At 54.2% G+C, this 19,352-nt stretch overlaps 7 protein-coding genes across 7 annotated transcripts; 4 read left to right on the forward strand and 3 right to left on the reverse strand.

Moving 5' to 3' along the window:
• Positions 1-618: 618 nt before the first annotated feature.
• On the reverse strand, positions 619-4,807 carry LTS14_005595 (uncharacterized protein; the record flags this gene model as incomplete). The annotated part of the gene is made up of 2 exons (XM_064838293.1): positions 619-4,146; positions 4,202-4,807. 2 exons carry the CDS (start codon positions 4,805-4,807, stop codon positions 619-621), a joined length of 4,134 nt encoding a protein of 1,377 aa, XP_064694378.1.
• A 1,132-nt stretch (positions 4,808-5,939) lies between these two features.
• LTS14_005596 (uncharacterized protein) lies at positions 5,940-7,172 on the forward strand (the record flags this gene model as incomplete). The annotated part of the gene is made up of 3 exons (XM_064838294.1): positions 5,940-6,273; positions 6,330-6,700; positions 6,756-7,172. 3 exons carry the CDS (start codon positions 5,940-5,942, stop codon positions 7,170-7,172), a joined length of 1,122 nt encoding a protein of 373 aa, XP_064694379.1.
• Positions 7,173-7,816: 644 nt separating this feature from the next.
• Positions 7,817-9,190, forward strand: LTS14_005597 (uncharacterized protein; the record flags this gene model as incomplete). Its single annotated transcript, XM_064838295.1, has 3 exons — positions 7,817-7,940; positions 8,025-9,057; positions 9,082-9,190. The coding sequence occupies 3 exons, from the start codon at positions 7,817-7,819 to the stop codon at positions 9,188-9,190; spliced, it is 1,266 nt and encodes a 421-aa protein (XP_064694380.1).
• Positions 9,191-9,940: 750 nt separating this feature from the next.
• Positions 9,941-10,986, forward strand: LTS14_005598 (uncharacterized protein; the record flags this gene model as incomplete). Its single annotated transcript, XM_064838296.1, is given in 2 exon segments — positions 9,941-10,869; positions 10,887-10,986. The coding sequence occupies 2 exon segments, from the start codon at positions 9,941-9,943 to the stop codon at positions 10,984-10,986; spliced, it is 1,029 nt and encodes a 342-aa protein (XP_064694381.1).
• Positions 10,987-13,503: 2,517 nt separating this feature from the next.
• LTS14_005599 (uncharacterized protein) lies at positions 13,504-15,168 on the forward strand (the record flags this gene model as incomplete). The annotated part of the gene is made up of 1 exon (XM_064838297.1): positions 13,504-15,168. The coding sequence occupies one exon, from the start codon at positions 13,504-13,506 to the stop codon at positions 15,166-15,168; it is 1,665 nt and encodes a 554-aa protein (XP_064694382.1).
• Positions 15,169-15,544: 376 nt separating this feature from the next.
• LTS14_005600 (uncharacterized protein) lies at positions 15,545-17,468 on the reverse strand (the record flags this gene model as incomplete). Its single annotated transcript, XM_064838298.1, has 4 exons — positions 15,545-16,586; positions 16,638-16,775; positions 16,831-16,935; positions 16,996-17,468. 4 exons carry the CDS (start codon positions 17,466-17,468, stop codon positions 15,545-15,547), a joined length of 1,758 nt encoding a protein of 585 aa, XP_064694383.1.
• A 754-nt stretch (positions 17,469-18,222) lies between these two features.
• On the reverse strand, positions 18,223-19,283 carry LTS14_005601 (uncharacterized protein; the record flags this gene model as incomplete). The annotated part of the gene is made up of 2 exons (XM_064838299.1): positions 18,223-19,160; positions 19,217-19,283. The coding sequence occupies 2 exons, from the start codon at positions 19,281-19,283 to the stop codon at positions 18,223-18,225; spliced, it is 1,005 nt and encodes a 334-aa protein (XP_064694384.1).
• Positions 19,284-19,352: the final 69 nt, after the last annotated feature.

Below are 19,352 nucleotides of genomic sequence, written 5' to 3' on the forward strand. Positions count from 1 at the left end.
CCGTTGTCACGTAGCAAGGCTAGAAACCGGTGAAGAGCATCGACATCTGGATGCCATGGCCGAAGATTGTCCTGTGGGTTGACGTTGCCTTCGTCTCGGACGTTCCGGAGGGAAGGCAACGACATTGCCTAATTCATGTTGCCTTGGGCGCCAATACGAGGCGAAGCGTTTGCCTTATTCGTGGCAGCAGGGCGTAGGACTGCGCGCGAGGCTGGGCGTTGCTAGCGCGGGCGACTGGCGCGTTCTTGAGGGCGACACAGCGCGAAATGGTGCGGGACATTCAGAGATGTTGTCCGCGAGGGCATCAAATAGCATCTCAGCACTGAAGGTTCTCGTCCAGTAACAGTCGTCATGGTGTGAGCATGACGTGGAGAGTAAGAATGTAGGATGCGAACAGGCGGTGGAGTGAGCTGAAGTCGGCCGGGGCCCGGAGAATGTTCACGCCGAGCAAGAGCGAGAAAGCGTAGCGATCACGTGTTCAAGACATTACGTCTTCTGTATTTGATCTAGAGACTCTACCGTACTATACATGGTCCAGACATAGTACTGCCAAGGCCCTGCCAAAATACTAAGAATGCGGCCAACCAGCACGAGAGAGAGGACCCTTCTATTAATCAATCACGCCCTCCTCTGCTGCTGCTGCCACTGTCCCCCACCACCCTGCTGCGCACCCTGCAAAGCCTGCTGACTCTCATACAACTGCCTCGCAAACGGACTCGAGAACCCCCCATTCCCACTAATCCCACTCTGCCCCTCCGGACTTATCGGCCCAGCCTGCGGTAAACCCTCGAAACCCGGATGCAACGAACCGCCCGACATAGCCGTGCCCGGCCTCTGCCCCTGCCCCTGACCCTGCTCCTGCCCACCTTGACCGTAACCATGACCCTGCTGCTGGCTAGCCAAGACCGCCGCACTCCTAGCCATCATAGCATTCTGCTGTTGCTGCAACTCCCGCATCTGAGCTTGCTGCTGAGCCTGCTGTTGAACATACTGGTGCTGAGCCTGATTCTGCAGTTGCATAGCATATTCCTGCCTCACCCTCTCCTCGTTCTCGTATTGCTGATACTGTCTAGCCGCGATCGCTTGCGCGACCATGGGATTATGCATAGAATTCCGATTAGTCGTCTTCTTGCCTTCTTCCTTTTCGCGTTCGCGGGCGGCAAGGGCGCCGAAGAGGCCTGGTTGGTGCTCTTCTTGCAGCTTCTTGTGTTGGGAGGTGGTGTAGTTTAGGAGAGGCTGACCAGTCGCACGAGCGACATGCATTTGCTCCCTTGCAGTCAGATTGCTTGGTTGGGCGTTAGGCTGATTCAGGTACGTTCCTGCTCCACGGGACTGAGGGCGACTGGGTGGTGTGCGTTGAGCACCAGGCTGGGCATACTGCGTCCAATCGCCCGATGGTGTACGTGATAGTGGAGGTGGCGTCTTGGTCAACGACCGTCGTAATTGGTGCATACTACCACCGGAAGCCGTGCGGTGATGTTGTGCAAGGCCCGACCCAGGCCGCCTGATAGGGGCCTGCTGAGGCTGGGCAGCCAAGGCAGCCCGGTGCGCAACCCACTGCTCCGGTGTCAAGCTCGCACTCCCAGTTGTACCGACAGGTGAGGCTTGAGCTTGAGGCTGCCAAGCCATGCTCGCTCTATCTCCGGGCGACCCTGCGAGCGGACTGGCCGCCCCTGGCCCACCGAAGTAAGAGTGACGAAAATTCTCTGTTGGCGTGGCACGATTCGAGTCGCGCAGACGGTCGCCCGATCTTGACCGGCTTCGGTCGTGGATGCCACCAGGTGTAAGCGTGCCACTGGTAGTCGGCCTTGTGGAAGGCTTGTAAAGTGGTGTGGGGCCAAAGTCAACGGCTGGCACTTCAGCCGTCTTCTCCGTCTCGTCAAACGCCCACGTATCAAGCTTCCCAGCACTGTTCTGGCGAACGTGAGTGGGTTTGTAGTCTGGGTCGCCTACGGTCTTGAGCTTGCCAGGTCTGACGTATTCTATCGGCTTCTTTCTTTCCTCATGCTTCGAACTGGCTACGCTAGCATAATCGGGCTGTGTGGATGCCATGGAACTGGTACGATCGTTGTCCAATATGCGCTCAAGTGCATCGGAGTCGATCAATGCGCCCTCAAAACTTTCGCTGGCCACGGGTGAGTCGGGCGAGTCATCATCCGCAACATTACGTGACTGTCCTGTGGAGATAACATTAGATAGAGCAGGTGAGGGTGCATCTTTTTTCGGCACGGGCTTCCTTGCAATACTCCGACTAGACTTCATAGACGTGAGCGATGGCTGCTTTCGGAGCGTCCTCTGTGTCCCGTTGTATAGTCTATCATCGCTCGCACCATCCATCTGCTGCAATGGCTCAGGCGTTTGTCGTGCCGAATAGAAATGTTCTGCGTCCTCAGCGCCCATGTGCGACGGATTCTCGATCGAACTTATGCTCTGTCCATGCGAGATAACATTTCGTAATGGCGTGTTGCTGTTCTTGCGTGCGCCCATGTTCGCGGAGTCGTTCAATATGCCTTGCGATCGATCAGCAGGCATTCTAGGTTGGTGTTGGAGGTACGCTACCGAGCTGATATGGTTTTGCATCGGATACTGCTGGCGCTGTTGTAGCTCACCAGTCCACTCTTCTTCTGGTGCGTCTTCCCTCTGTACAGCATCCTGCATTTGGTATAGTGTCGCCGCGTCCACGTTGGAATGTGCACGACGCAGCTCTGGAGCTTGATATGGCTCATTGGCGGGACGATCGTTGGGGCTGTGCGTGAAGGCGGGTGGAGACAGTACTGGTGCTGGAGGTGGCAAGAACGCCGACGTCTGCGGCTCGAGCGAAGCGAAGGTCGGTACCGCATCACCGGACTGAATGCGCTCAAGTGTGCCAGGTCCATGAGCACGGTTGAGATTCGGGCCGAGCAAGCCACCATGTCTTGGAGGTGCTGGCGGTACCACTTCATCGTCAGTGCTCGACTGTGGGTCGTACGATAATCGCGATGGCGTCTGCGTCTCATATCTGCTGCGGTAGCCTTGCGCATCCGAGACAGATCGCTTGTGAGGGCTGCCTGTGGACACGCTGGGAGGGGCGGAGTCGACTCTCTGGGGTGGGGCAAAGCGATCGTCTGGTGCACCTCCCATGACAGGTGGCGATGCGGATCGTGAGCCTGGTGCTGAGTCGTATGTGCCAGTCTGGTCGAATCGCACACCTCCTTTTGTGGGAGTCATTGAACTGCGTCCAGTGGTGGTGTTTCGTCGTTGAGCGGGCAGGCGTGTGGTCTCCATCTGGTTTGACATGCGTGTGCCTGTTAGCTTCTTCAGTTCTCCTCTCCACTGTCGTTCACTCCACGCTTGGCTGCCGTCGGTGTGAATCAATGCAGAGACATCGAGGATGTCCAAGTAGCCATACCGCCTATCCGAGGGCATGGCAAACATGAGTCCACGTTGGTCAAGTGTGTCCGCAATGAGTCGACTTGGCCTCCCGTACAAGTTGAAGGTATCGAAGACTGGGAAGAGCCATCTCAACATCATCTCGAATCCAGTCACAGCCGCATGCACTTCAGGCATGACAAACACGAAGCCCTCCGTTACTTGCTCAGGAGAGCCGTGGACAGTGACCAGACCTTCCAGCTTGACCAGAGTCGATTGATCGATGAGTGGCTTCGATTGTGGATAGATAGCATACGCAGCATAGGCATCCGTAATTGTAGCGATCGGTCTCGTCTTCTTTGTGATCTTTCGTGTGTCGTAGAATTTGATGTCACCCTTTGGCATCTTCACTCGCTCGTATGCCGAGGTCTTCTTGAGTGTTTTCTGTACCTTGTTGTATTCCTTCTCGTCTGGCGGAGTGATGACGCACCAACATCTCTTCCAAGCAGTTCCAGCACCGAACCTCACACGAGCCCAGTCTTCATGAGGGAATTGTGAGCGCGTCATGATGGATTTGATGTTGTTCAAGGACTTTCCTTTACCTGCGACGAGCGAGCCGGTGTATGCCTCTTGCAGAGTCGAGTGTTCGAACATGGCCAGTCGGATACCAGCCGTCCATTGTGTCAGGGAATTGAGCGAGTTGAAATGTAAGAGGTAGCGGTTGTTGGCTGCCGTAGATATGCTGAGCACGTTCTGCAGACTGCCGCCTTGTGCTCCGTTCATGGGCAGAGACTCGATCTGTCATGACAATTAGCCAAGATTCACACGTCACTTCTTCGGCAGCTCCACTCACCATCTTGATAGACGCATCGCTCAGGTTGATAAACGTAGGCACAACCTCGCCGTCCTCTCCCGCCGCGTCCAAGGCAGCAGCGTCCCACAGCGACAATACCGTGCCAACCAACTGTGCAAAGCACTCCACCCACACTCTATCCGGGCTTGGCCTGCCCCTCGAGTCCAGATCGTGCAGCTTCAAGAAGTAGCCTTCCTGGTATAGTTTATTGCTGTGGCTGTTCAAGTAGCTGAAGATCGGCTGCAATTCCGGTGGAGTGTCGAGGGCAGCCAGATCCATCTGTGGCGGCTGATATGTCTGCATCATCACGCTGCTTGGTCGAGTGTTCGCTCTCGAGTCGCCTCTTGCTCGTGAGGGTGTGAAGGTAGGCGAGCCTGGCGATTGCTTGGCGAATGCATCGAGCTTTGCGAGCTGAGCTTGCGATGTAGCCGTGTCGATGTTCGGAGGTGGCTTCTGGTACTTCAGGTTCTCGCTAGGCGCTTGAGTGGGTTTAGTAGGCGTGGGCGATGAAGGTGGATCGGTGGTGGGCGAGCGAGGTCCGTTGCCCCATTGGCTCATGAACGACAAGACTACAGCGAGCACGTTGTTAGGATCAGATAGCCACATGTTTGAGGATGATCTTTGCCATGCTCCCTGGGGTTTGCTAGTACGTACCACGAGAACGAGGCATGTTGTGCAACGTCTACTGTCTCCCGGACTGCTCGAGCAGCGTGGCCGTGATCTTCAGCAGGCTCCCGTGACGGCCTTGAGCAGTGTTCCGTACAATATTGTATCTGGCAAGCAAATGGAAGAGCGCTATAGCGAGCGACAGAGTGGTGTAACGAACGTATGTGCAGTCCAGGCTTATGCAGCAAGAAAGTTGTCCAATTCAAGGTGTACTCTAGTCGAGTGATCGGATGCTCGGAATAATTTGTGGCGCCAGCTGACGCATGCAACCCAATCCGATACACAAAACGACGTAATCTTCGGTTTTAGAACGACAGTTGAAACACAATTTCAGCAGGAGGAGAGGAGGAGAGGAGATCTTGGGGGTAGAGCTAGATTATTATATGCACGGATGGCTGCGGAACCAAAAGCCCTTCTTATACAGACGATTACTACGTACTCCATGATCTAGCGGAGTCTATGCCTACTTGGCTACAGTGCCATGCAGCCCATGCACATCGCGATCGCTTGGCCTGCTCGCTTTCCCACCCGCGGGCTTACGAGGCCGCCAATGCCGTGCCATGTTGTTGGCCGTTGATGTGACCTTATTGGACGTCTGAGATGCTTGGAATTAGCGCAGTCACAAGCTCATATCACGAAGATCTAAGCCGAGGAATCATCGTGCCGTATCAAGAAACACAGGCGACCATAACAACGATTGGAAGGAATTGGAAGAAGTAGTACTGTAGAAGCAGATGACATAAAACAGCCCGGCACAGACCATCCCCGAGCACCCACTAGCTTTAGCGAAAGGATCGCCGAGTCGCAAACGCGCCGCGGACGCGCACACTGCCTCGTCTGTTAATCCGTCACACTGCCGGTGGTGGGACATCACTTGTCGCATGAACAAACAACTTCGGCTTCATCTATCAGTCTTCTCGTTCATGTAGTGATATGATCTCAGGTGCGCTGAGTCACAAACATTGACCGCGACAGCTGCCTACACCACAACCGACTACGCCCGCGACATCTGCTTGACTGAACTATCCCATCGTTTTGGTCGAAGTTCCTACAATCCAGCACGATCGCAGCAATGCGGACCAAACAGACCGGGCCGAAACGTCCCAAGCACGACGTCAACGACACCCCAATCAACAGCCCACCAGTCCCAGATGTGAAGTCGCCAGCCCAACCACATGAGCTCTCGGACAAGGAACGCGCAAAGCTGAGAGACTTCCTGGACAAAGATGGGCCCTCGCCGCCATTCTCGATCACGACCATACCTCTCAACAACCCAAAGAAGCGCAAACGCTCCACCACAAATCTACACACGCAATCAGATCTTTTCGAGGATAGGCTGAGTGTGCAATATGAGATCAAGCCTCTGAATAATTGGGAGAGTCTGAGGCGGTATAAGAAGTTTACGGGTGAGCACAATACATAAGAGATGGGAGATGTACGCCAGGACTAACAAATTCCTTAGTCGGCAACGAATCAATCGCAGTCGGAGAACACATCCTCGTCAAGCACGACATCTCCGAAGACCAAAAAATCGACATCGCCGCCCAATGGAAAGCAAAAGTCCTCGAAGTCCGCGCCCTGGACCCGGAACATGTCTACATCAGAGTCGCGTGGCTGAATCGACCGGAAGACCTGGATTCTGGAAGAAAGGATTATCATGGACTGAATGAGCTGATCCCGACAAATCACATGGATATCATTGATGCGATGACGGTGAATGGGAGGTTGGAACTGTATCACTGGGCGGAGGAGGACGACGAGAGTGCGATGCCCGGGATTGGGGAGCATTTCTGGCGACAGACGTATGATTTTGCTGGGACGAAGACGTTCTCGGTAAGAACAGGTTACATTCAGTCGGAGGGGATAGCAGTGCTGACTTTGATGATAGGAACTCCGCCACATCTGCATCGACGACCGACCCCAGAATCCGGACAAGATGATTCTCCAATGTCCCTCGGAAACCTGCGGGAGATGGATGCATCTGAAATGTATAGCCGAAGCAGCCGTAGGTCAGACGAGCGACTCACAACAGAAACAGAGCTCGAACGCGAAACGAAAGTCTACGTCGATGAAGAAAGGCGCGAGGGCGAAGACGCCGGAACTTACTCCGGGCTCGACGGCGCAGGCGAAAGCTTTGAACCAGGCGACGGGAGTGACGGCGGAGGTGTTTGTCAAGGGTTTGCCGGCAGATGAGAAGGATGGGGGCCCGCCGGAGGGGAGTACGAGGGTGGTTGTTACCAGGGAGGATGGGGAGGACGAAGTGACGGATGTGAAGTGTTTGTTTTGCGGAGCGGCGATTGAGTAGCACGCTTGAGTGGCAGGGTGCGCTAGGTGATGTCCTACTGGGGCTGGGGATGTGTCGTAAATTTTCGAATGCGGAAGCAGCACGAGTACCGAAAAGAGACATGAACACGTTCTCCAAAGTCCTACCGGGCAACGCATCCCGGGGCGACATCCGCGTAGTATGAGCAGCCATCAATGCCTTCATTACCGATTCGGCGTCTACATGCGACGACACTCATGTATAACGCAGGGGGTAAGCTTTGCGCAGAGCCGCTGGGAAGAGCCTCAGCGCGCCGCGCCGTCGAATCCCCCTCCCGCTCCAACTGTTGAAGCAACGATTCCACCAATCCCACTCTCCGATCGTCCAGATTTAGCGGGTCCGACTACTGACGGACCTTTTGTCAAGACGACTCTGGCTTCGTGACTCTCCGTCCCTGCGCCATGCGAGATGCAGCAGGTGCAGTAGCATGAACGCTTTGCAAGTCATGGTACATTTCGGTAGCTCCTCTCCTCGCTCTTATTGCCCGGCGGCAATCTCATGCTAGGTACGGTACCTTTGTTTTCATTTCCTTCGTCTGATTCTGGCGAAGGTCTGTTTGTCTGTCTGTCTTTACTGTGAATTGTGATTATTGTTTCAGTGGTACGCTTGGGTGAGAAGACGTCGCAATGGGTGATACGGAGGCTGTCTCAGACCCCACCACGCACCCCGCGGCAGCCGTTGGGGGTGGTGTTGATGTTGCGCCTGGTGATGTTGCTCGCAAACCTGCGGTGTTGATTATTGGAGGATTAGGTGAGTGGATGAACAGAGGCCCAGATATGACACATCGGTCAAGATGAAGAGTGGGAGGACTGACATGACCGTCGCAACCTGTAGGATACATTGGACGGTTTCTAGCACTTCACATACATACCAACCGACTTGCATCCACTCTCCGGCTAGTCGACAAGCAACTACCACAACTAGCATCCCTCGCACCCGAATTCCAAGAAGCATGTTCGAACGATAACTTCCTCCAGGCCGATGCGTCTCGCGAACAATCCCAAGCACGAATATTCGACCTCCCACCAAAACCAGACGGCACGAAACAGGAATTCGACTATGTCTTCAACTGCGGCGGCGAGACACGCTTCTCACAGGAAGATGAGGTATACAAACTTCGAAGTTACCAATTGAGCTTGACGACCGGCCAGGAAGCTGCGAAGCGAGGAGTCAAAGCCTTCATCGAGGTCAGCACAGGACAAGTCTACAACCCCAACAGCAAACCGCAGAAAGAGAACGACAAGACGAGTAAACCGCACACCAAACAAGCAAAATGGAAGCTAGCGGCGGAAGAAGAATTGGCGAAGATACCAGGACTCAGACTCTGCGTGTTGCGGATGCCGCACGTCTACGGCCCATACGCCGGCCGATGGCTAGGGACCCAACTCGCCTTAGCACGAGTCTACCAAAGTCGCGAGCCAAAAGAGACGATGAAATGGCTCTGGGGCAGCGATCTCCGCACCAACACCCTGCATGTCGAAGACGCCGCCCGCGCAATGTGGCTAGCAGCCACCTGGCGCCGCCAAAACGACCGCCTCCCCAACACCCCCGCCTCGGAACGCATCGTCTTCAACGTCGTCGACAAAGGCGCTACGACACAGGGCCAGATGGCGCAGATCATCAAGGCGATTTTCGGGATCGAGACCGGGTTTCAGAATGCGTTGGTGAATACTTTTGCTCGGCTGAATTTGGAGCATGTGGTTGATGATGTTAATGATGATACCCTGGACGATTGGGCGGATTTGCAGGAGGCGGCGGGGATTAAGGAGAATGGGGGGCCGTTGAGTCCATTTATGGAGAAGGAGTTGTTAAGGGATGCGGATTTGAGCGTGGATGGGTCGAGGTTTGAGGTGGTGGTGGGATTTAGGTGAGTCTCCTGCCCCATTTTCAGTGCTTTGCGTGCGGGTGCGAGGCGGGACGCATGGTTTTGGGGCTCGATTGCTAATTTGGTCGCAGACCGAAGCATGAACGTATCACACGACAGGAAGTTGAGGGGGTGATAGAAAGCTATAAGCGGATGAAGTGGTGGCCTTAACAGTACACTTCACTGCACGGAGTTGCGTACTCATCTGGTATAGCAACAGGACTTGTATACCACTATACCCATGCATACTGTGCTCATAACAGTTACTAGAGATCACAGTATGAGAAATTGCTCAGAAATGTGCCAGAACAGGTGGCATGGTCCGTGCGCATATCGTGGCGCTTAGCAAGAGGGACTACATGTTCAGCGCTTACACGTTTCAGACTACAGACTTCACGGCGCTTTGCCTTTAGACAACTATGGCTCTCTTACGATCGGTGTAAGTGATGGTATCGATGGCACGTAAACTTGCAGGGAAAATGGTGCCTCCTAGTCGCGCCAGATGCTCGCCTCGTCTGGGAGTCGTTGTACAGATCTTCAAAACTTCCAGGTAGGTACGATATCTTTTGCCTTCTGCCCTTCAACGATGCTTCGGTCAGCAAAAGCTACAGTCACTCTGCTAAACATAGCTATCACCCATTGTGCCGCGATACCAGCAGGACAATCTACTCTCAATACAGATGGCTCTTCACAGGCCTCATTGGTTACAATATCGACCGAACGAACCACCATAACATCTTCTGCTTCGCTCATCGGGCCGACAAATGCCGTAGGAAATGCGACAAATGGTATTTCAGGTCTTGTGCGCTCACAGTGTATGAGCGATGGGATCACTACCAAGGCACCTTGCGTAGCGGTCTGTCCAGCCAATGGCACGGAGTGCTTGATGGCTGCGAGCGTCGAGGTTCAGACTTGCAGTGCACTATGGCAAGACTACTTGGCCTCCGCATTTTCAGTGTACCGTGGTCAGGATCTCGGTTCAGCCTGGACGACTAGTCTCGCAACAGTAACACCTACTGTCACAGGCACGGAGACAATCTATACAACTTTCAGTCCCGCCAGCGATGTCTTTACGATTGGCCTGGGCTTTGGGGCTTCGAAACCGATCACGTATACGCCTGTATATGCTTTGGGAGATCCAGCGGTGAATACATACACCAGTATCGACACCATCAATGCATACACTCTCACGGAGATCCTGGGCCCCACCCCAACTTGCAAGTTTACAAGGGTGACTTCGGACGGTCCTCCATCGACAGACTGTGGTCGGTGCACTCTGGTAGGCGGCACAGTCGAGCTCTTTTACTGGCCGACCGCGACGAACAATTACACAAGCCAAAATAAAAGTCCTGCTACAGCTACATCTACACCACTTTCTACCATCCTCAATGGAACAACGCTACTCTCACCAACTGCCTATATCTCTTTCCAGACAGCTTACGCCACTAACAGCTGTAGCCGTGTCGGCATCGCGCACACTGGTGCCATCATCGGTCTGCCGCCCTCGGAGGTCTCTACTTTAGTTCACTGGGGTGGCAAAGCCGCCGCTTCAGGCGCAAACCAGTATGGTCCGCTCGATTATGCTGACCTGACTGGCCTTCCACCGGCGTCGGTATACGAGAGCCAGCAATCATGCCAGATCGGTGGGTGTCGAACGATCTATCCGACTTTGCAGCCTACGCTTGTGGTACCTAATCAGATGAGAGCGTTGGACCAGGCTTGGCAGGATTGTGGGCTGGGCTTGGAAGGGTTATATGATCCTCCTATCGCGCTTACACCACAGCCTGTGCTGGCTATGCCTACGGTTCCAGCTTCGTATGTCTCATCCACAGTCCTGGCAACTTCAGATGCATCGCCGGAGCCAGCACCGACAAGAAGCACTACCTTCGTATCGACCATATCGTTGAGCTTGGGAAGCACACAGGAGTCTAGTGTCCAGACCAGCAGAGACCCAAGTGAAACTTTGTCAGTAGATCCTACAGGCCAAACAGCGGCCACAGAGTCAACGACGTCCTGGCCAGCATCATTCACGTATCAGCCATCCAGTATCAGCGACAGCAGTGTAGAGACTCCCGACCAAGGGAGTGGTACCACAACAATCAGTTCTAGCAGTATCGCGCAGACTGGAACCTCGCCTAGTAGCCGGCCGATGCAGACATCGCCAACAGGTACCATCGTTACAGGATCTACCACGAACGCCTTGTCCATACTTGTATCGGCGCTCTGGACCACAGGCCTTGATACGTCAAATGTGACGCAAAGCAACGCTGTATCGCAGATTCCGACCTCGTACGCATCTGTACGAACAGCGGCCACTGTTTCTGGTCCTTCTAGCATGACTACTCAAGGTGCATACAGTTCAGGACTTGCAAATCCTACGCCATCAATACCCGTTACGAGCTTGTCCCCCGTCACAATTGACAGCGCCGTATCTCGGTATCCCTCGGCAAGTGTACCCACCAACGCCGTCTCAGGCAGTGGCACGCAGTCTTCGCCAACGGGTATGTTCCAGGTGTCGCCCGTCTCTAGCTCGATTTCACGGACGAAAAGTGGCACCACAGGTCCATATGGTATCAGCGTATCGGCGGAAACCACGCAACGGCCTAACAGTCTACCTGCCATTGTAATGGCTCCCAGCGCTTCGGGCACTGCTACCACAGCTATGTCAAGGTCCAGCGTCGCAGAAAGTGGAGCCGAAAGTATGCCAACCTCTACAGCTGTGGAAAGCTCAGCAGAACCTAGCAGATCATTTCTGTCCAGTCGGGCGTTCGTGGACCGCTGGCTTATCCTGCTCTGCGTCGCCTACCTGGGAGTACTCTTCTCCGGATGACAGGGACTCTAGACTCACCTGATGACGGTTTCGAGCTCCATCAGCGCTGGGCAGGGGAAGGCTCTAGATCCTTCATTCAGCGACTCATCCCTTGTCCTTCCTCCCACGCAGTCAATGGGCGGGCCTTTCACTCTCGTCTGCAGGCAATTTGGTTCTGTCTACAGCCATCAAGTCCCGTCAGGTAGCCCTGAGGGCAGCAGCATTGCCCTTGGAGGTGCAGTCTGTCTGAGAGCCACACGCGATCGAAGACCGGGCCAGACGTTTTAATTCTATCAAAAGGCATGTCTTGCGGCTGCCATAGCCTAAAAGCAAGACAGACCTTCGAGTCGCACCTTGAATGTGCAGTGCTTTTGGAGTATGCGTCAGCCACACAGAACATCACATACACCACCTCTAGCAATGTTACAGCTCAGTACTGCAATGTGCAAGCCGCGGCGTCGCTCCATCAGCTGTTGCCGCCATCATGGCTGCGGAGGTATGTCCACAAGTTGCCAAATGAGCAGACTTCGCAGCCTCTGCTGCGTCAGACTGGATATGTAGACAGGAAGGGGTCGCATGCTTGCCGAAACATTAAGCAACGAGCAGGACGGATCACGGCACGCTCGAAATGAACAAAGAGCCACATGAAGTGCAGTATATCCGAGTAGAGTGTGGAGAATTGGGTCGAGCACGCCTTTTTGCTTGAGCGTGCGCCTGATGATAGCACTCTATGCAGCCATAACCGTTCTGGTTTGCTTTGTCTTGCTCTTGGAAGATGTTGGCAGGTCGGGTTCTGTACCATTGTCAGTCTGCTGATGGACTCCTAGACGGCCATGGTATGTATCAGCTAGTAACGGTGGATGGCGAATTTAGAAACACACGCGTCGTACATGCAGACTGTAATGACAGGAGACGCAAAGGTTTCACGATCCATCTGCGGGATGCCGGGGGCAGTTTTGAGAACTGATGGTCCGTCTCGAGACGTCTCAAATTCATGCTTGTGATTGGCCGCAGGTCGAAATGCCTGATCGTCAAGCGGCAAACGCTCTGACCCATCATCGTGGTTCTTCCAGATCTTCCTTGCATGACTGGCAGATCTCGAGTAACGTTGAAACAACCACACCCCTATCACCTTTGCAATGCACGAGTTCGCTCGACATGCCACGGATCACACACCACTTGCGTGCGGTTTGGCCCCACAAACGTTCACAAACCCGAATATCCACGTCCTGATGCACGCTGTCAGTGGCCGCCAAGTACCACCATGCCTTGGCCATGAGGGCGCTAGGCTTACGGCATGTTGGTAACGGTCCTATAGCAGCCGTTTGGACTGTGTCACATATTTTGAGGGCTGCAAAGTCGCTCAAGATAAGGCATCTCGACCTCGGCTGGTTCACACGTTTGCAGACTCAAACGCAGGAGAGCCCACTGCGGCCACTGAGACCCGTTGAACAGGCCCCCATCCAGTACGTCTGGCCTGGACTGTCCCAGCAAGACCCACAGTGCATGAACCGTTGCAACATTGTAAAAGGTTGGAACATGTCCTCTCCTTTCTCCCTGAGCTCGTCCAGCAACCGTCAAGACTCTTATCATCTGTCGCTTCCATACCAGCGTTGATCGCTACAGTCACTCTTTTGAACATGTCGTTCACCACACTCGTTACGTGCTTCCTTGCTTTGGGTACCACTGGTTGGGCCCAATATGTTTTGGAAGACGATTATTTATCTGGAGGCAGTTTCTTCGACAAGTTCTCGTTTTTTGATGCTCCCGACCCGACTCATGGCTTCGTGTCTTACCAGGGTCAGTCTGATGCGACCAAGCAGCATCTTGTCAACAGCACCTCCGGCAATGTCCGCCTCGGGGTCGACACCACGAACAATGCGCCCAATGGGCGCAACAGCGTTCGTCTAACCAGCAACAAAGCATACTCTTCTGGCCTCTTCATACTCGACGCCGACCATATGCCATTCGGGTGTGGCACTTGGCCTGCCTTCTGGCTAGTTGGACCGAATTGGCCAGCCGGTGGTGAAATCGATATCATCGAAGGCGTCAATGAACAATCCACCAACGACATGACTCTTCACACCTCCGATGGTTGCTCCATCACCAACAACAATGCTTTCTCTGGTACACTCCAAACCGACAACTGTTACATCGATGCGGCAGGTCAGGGCAACAATCAGGGCTGCCAGATCACTACGACCAACACCCAAACATATGGCGCAGGTTTCAACGCCAACAAGGGTGGTGTCTATGCCACCGAGTGGACGTCCTCTGCCATCAGCATCTACTTTTTCCCACGCGGCGCCATCCCCTCCGATATCACTTCAGGATCACCGAATCCATCCAGCTGGGGCAAACCATTAGCACAGTTCCAGGGTGGATGCGATATCCCTTCCTTCTTCAGCGATCAGCAGGTCGTCTTCGACACCACTTTCTGTGGCGATTGGGCGGGCAGTGTCTGGTCGTCTGGCTCTTGTGCTGCAAAAGCAGACACCTGCAACGACTACGTCGCCAACAACCCATCTGACTTTGTTGAAGCTTACTGGTCGATCAATGCCCTGCAAGTCTACCAAGCCGGCAGCGGTGTCTCGCCTAGCTACTCGTCTGCCGCGCCCTCAAGCACACCATCATCAGTTTCTTCCTCCTCCGTCGTCCCATCGAGCATATCGGCGACGTCTCAATCCGGTCTACCCACTTCGGCCTCCTCTGTCTGGACTTCCAGCTTGATACCAACAGTAGCACCCACCACTTTTGCTACTTCAAGCGTACCATCCCCAGCATCCTCGTTCACTCGACCGGATGGGCCAGGGCATGGACCGATCCACACGAAATATGCCACAGGCAACGACTCATCTTCGCCGTTTGCATCGGGCAGTGGTACTGGTGCCCTGTCTGGCATGTACCCATCTGCTACTGGTCTCGTCGGCACCGCGCCCGTCGTGGCGCCCTCCAACGTCTCTGTAGCCGCAGCCACAGCATCTCCTCCCAGTATTTCAGATCCATCGTCGCCGTCAAGCGTTTCTGTTGCAGCTGCCAGTGCGTCATTTGAGGCAGCAGCCCTACCCATCTCAGGCACTTCATTCGCTACAGCTTCTGCGACCACGTCGGTGGCGGTACCGGCCGATCCAAAAACCTCAGCAATTTTTCCGAGTGCGACGTCCGATGTCGAAGGAGGGCCGGACTATTCCGGCTGGCAGGGCCATTCCTGGCGCTACCACCACCACCGGCCTGCTTCGACTTTGGCAGCTGGTCAGAGGCATATCCAACGGCATGCTAGGAGACATGGAGCAGGAGTGCTCTAGATTAGATTCGGGCTAGAAGTGAGGTGGTGGTTTGGTCGCGCGCATCGCTCCGGATATCAGTACGAGCATTTTATATAGCTCCATCCATGCCTACAAGCAATCACTAACGAAATCTGTGCCACGGCTTTTTTACTTTTCACTAGCCGCTCGAACTCCAACGATGTAGTGTGCAGTCTTCCTCCGTCCAACACTTGGGTCCGCACAATGATAGATATCGCATAATGAGCTGCCAGCCAAACGGCTTCGCGGTGTGGATCAATTCACTTGTCGGTACAGTTAAGCACAATCACGACCGCATGCTGTCAGATCATATTCTCACACCAAGCTAATACTCTCTCTCTACAGCGGCTGAGTCACACTCCATCCTTCAAGCCCGCTAAACTCTGAAGTTCGAAGTACGCGTTGCCAGATAATCATAGGCACCGCTCCTAAAGGTATCCGGTGTCAGACTCAGCCCCGCCGCAGCGAAATCCACCAACTGCGGAGTTCCGCCGGTATTACTCCATTGCGGCCACTGGATCAATGGCGTAGCCGTGCCTAGAGCATTAGGATCCAGGTGATTGACAAAGGATATATAGTACTGCTGCACAGTCTGCGCATCGATACCAGCCTCCAAACCTGCTTCGCCATATGCAACGAGGATGTCTGAAGCGTGGAAAGTACCTAGAACCGGGGTGCCGTAGAAGTAGGTGTTGAGATAGGACCAGGCTTTGACTTGCTTGCTGACGGTGCTTAGGTATACGCGCCTGGTGAGGGTGAAGACTGTGTCGCCTAGGACGGCCGCGATGCGTTTGTATTGTGGGTAGATATTGTTCAGCGCTCCAGTGTTGAAGGGCGAGCCTGCGGGTTGGCCGAGGAGTGGTTGGTCTGGGTATTGTGCCAGTAGGCCAGCTACATCCGAGTGAGCGTTGGGATTGCCTGGGAAGTAGGAGGCGAAGTAGTCGGTAAATTGGGCGTTGGTGGAGATATTGCTTAGACCTAGGGAGAACAATGTGCCTTCGTCTTGCTGATCTCCATTAATGACGGGTACTTTAGCATAAGCACCCTTCCCAAGAGCGACTTCTGGCGAGACACTAAAGAAGTTGTCGTGAGGATCTGGTCGAGGTAGGTAAGACAGATCAAGAGATCTGTAGCTGAAGATGCCGGGTACGGACGTCGTAGCGTCGAGGAATTTCTGGTAGGGCGCTGCTCGTAAGCAGGCAAGCACGTCACTGCTGCCGCCACATCCAGCGTTCTGCGCGACGGTGTTGAAGATTGCTTGTGCTTGCGGTGCTGTCACTGGGTCTGCTGGCGTAACGGAGCCCGAGTCCATAATAGCACCGCGAAAGAGTGGCTGGCCTTTGTAGGTGTTATCACCGCCGTTGATGATGGTCTGGTCGAAGACACTGATCGCACCAGCTGATTCACCCCAAATCGTTCTACTCAACGTCAGTAGAGTTCATTCGAAAATCTCCTTTCAAACGACCTACACTTTACTAGGATCACCACCGAACGCAGCGATGTTCTCGGCGACCCACTGGAGACCAAGTCTCTGATCTCGCAGACCAAGGTTCGTTGAGCCTTCGTTCGAGAGCTGGCTGCCCGCAAGGAAGCCAAAGCCTGCAACACTGTGTGATGGTTAGCCGCATACCAAGGACTTGATGAGGATCAAGAAGCACATACCGGTAGCTCACAGCCACATAAATCACCGGTGCGTTGAGCGAGACACTCTTTGTGATGATATTCGAGCCATCATACATCCCCGAAGAACCAAACTCGAAGCCACCACTACACGGGACAGAGTGGGTCAGGGTTTGTAGCCATGCTCGTTAGATGGCCTGGACTTACCCAAAGATCCAGAAGAGCACGGGTAGCTTGGCATTACTAGCCGTACCAGCGGGCCTCTGTACACTGATGAACAGACAGTCCTCGCTCTGACTGTCTATAGCCTGGAACAACGGCGTGTTGGCCAGCTCGCCGAGGACATCAGACGGGAGGCTCGACGTATTCGTCTGTGAGAAGAACTGGGGACATGCCGGAGGATTGGCAGTAGCTTGTAGGGTGCCGAAAGTAGCGCTCACGGTCTGCGGTGGCTTGAGCCGTCTGGTGCCTGTTGGTGGTTCGGCAAAAGGTATGCCTTTGAAGCTGTCGACGCCAAGGGAAGAGGATCCAACCACGGTACCGTTCTGGATTTTTACTGCTGGTCCTGCGGCGCGATCTTCTATGGGTATGGCTTGCGCTGCTAGGCCTAGTGCGAGAATGTATGCTAGGATGGAATGCATCTTTCTTGAAATCTTGGGAACGAAAGGAGAGCTGAACATGCCTGCCTACAACACAAACTAGCGACTGGCTTCCTAGATGTACTTACAGACGGACCTGCCTGGTACCATACCAAGCCTCGGCATATTGACAAGTAGACTGGTCTTTTGCGCCATCACGCAAGTCTCCAGTGCGGCAAGAGACAGACTTGTGCAGGAGTAGCAGGGGTCATCGCCCGTTGAAGCTTTATGTCCCGTCAAAGTATACTTTGGGCTTACCAGAACAGTACGTGATCGGCATGGTAGTGCATCTGGAGAAGCCGGGGACAGGCTGGCGGGACAGTGACCACTGACAACCAGATCGCCGGCACTACCACGAGCGACATTCGGCTCATCTGGGATTACTACGGTGTCTTACAGGTATGAATCCTGTTATGTAAGAGAACATCATGCTCTTCGTGTGGGCCTCGCATGTTCGAACGACAGCCTGCCATCGGGACCAGAGCACAGCGTGACGTCTGGCGTCAAATCCGCGGCATGGAAATGTCCTCATGACCGGTCCAGAAAAGGCAGTGTACCCGTCTGTTAGTATAGAGTGTACATGCAGGTACGGTGGAAGTGTCTTATTGTGATGGGGGACAAGAAAGATGCCTCGGCGATGTCGCGAAACCACTTTCTCCATGATCCGCAGCCCGTACGCCAGTAGCCGCCGTACGAGAACGATCTGGAGAAGGCACGTGATGATAGGTTTTGGTGAGTGTGTAGTGCTTGGGTACAGTATTACGGCTGAAGATAATGCACAGGGTATATCGATCGATCAATCAGGGCTGTCAGCATCACCTCCCGTAACCACACCAGGCCCAGTCGAAGCCCCTCCGTCGCCTTCCTTAGGCTTCCTCTTCCTCTTCCGCTTCTTGGGACCTTCTGATGGTGCTCCGTCGTCCCCAGCTACACCACTGATTACCGCCTTCTCAGCAGCCTGAGGATCCTTCTTCAAAGCCTTTCGCACCGCCGCCCTCTCATCCTCCACCTCTCTACCCGCCGACTTCTGCTTCACCGGCTTTGCTTTCTTCGCACTCAGCGGATTCGGTCCTTTCGGTCCTTTCACCTTCCGCTTCTTCTGCATAGGCAGCTCAGCCAACGGATCCTGCGCAGCGACTTCTGCATCCTTCGCCACGATAGCCTTGACACGGTCAGGCATGTCTACATCCTCATCGTCATCCGCTTCTTCCCGCCTTCGCTTCTCGCCTGTGATAGCACCACGCCTGCCCTTCAGCCCAGCCCTGATCTTTGCCCTCTCCTCTGCGTCTCGCACGTTCTCACTCTTGATCGCCATAGGCTCCAGTATCATGACACTCTTGTTGATGTATATGAGCGGCACTCCTGCCACCTTCCGCAATCTCTGCCTGACCTCAAGCTCCTGCGTGGCAACGACATATCGGTTCTTGTTCGTGTTGCTTCCTTTCGGGTCGACCACGCTCTCAAGACATTCCAACGCACTCAAAGGCTCCTCTAATTCATGATGTCCACATCTTCTCCGCTCTGCCTGCTTCGCGACCTCGATGTACTCGTCCTTCTGCCGTCGCTCGATGTCGTTCGTGGTGGGTATGTCGTAAAGATGTCTTATGCAGCATTGCGTGATCATGGGCTTGATCTCTCCATGTACGACTCCAGCGAGCATCTGGCCAAGCTTCATCTTGAAGCGAGCAGCATCTTTTATCACGCCAGCGTCCACCAGGACTTGGTATGGCTCACCTGTCGCATGGCGTGTTAGCCCTGTTTTAGTATGTATATGGAACTGATTAACTTACGGAACCCGAATGCCAGACCATACTGCTGCATAAGCTTGCGGTATGTCTTCGATCGCTTCGCCCGCATTGTGATGGTCGGTGCAATGGTGCGACAGAAAAGTACTAAATCTTCATCAAATAAGAAACAGTCAAAATC

The sequence above is a fragment of the Recurvomyces mirabilis genome, assembly GCF_035927965.1.
Source record: "Recurvomyces mirabilis strain CCFEE 5264 chromosome Unknown scaffold_13, whole genome shotgun sequence".
Lineage (NCBI taxonomy): Eukaryota > Fungi > Ascomycota > Dothideomycetes > Mycosphaerellales > Teratosphaeriaceae > Recurvomyces > Recurvomyces mirabilis.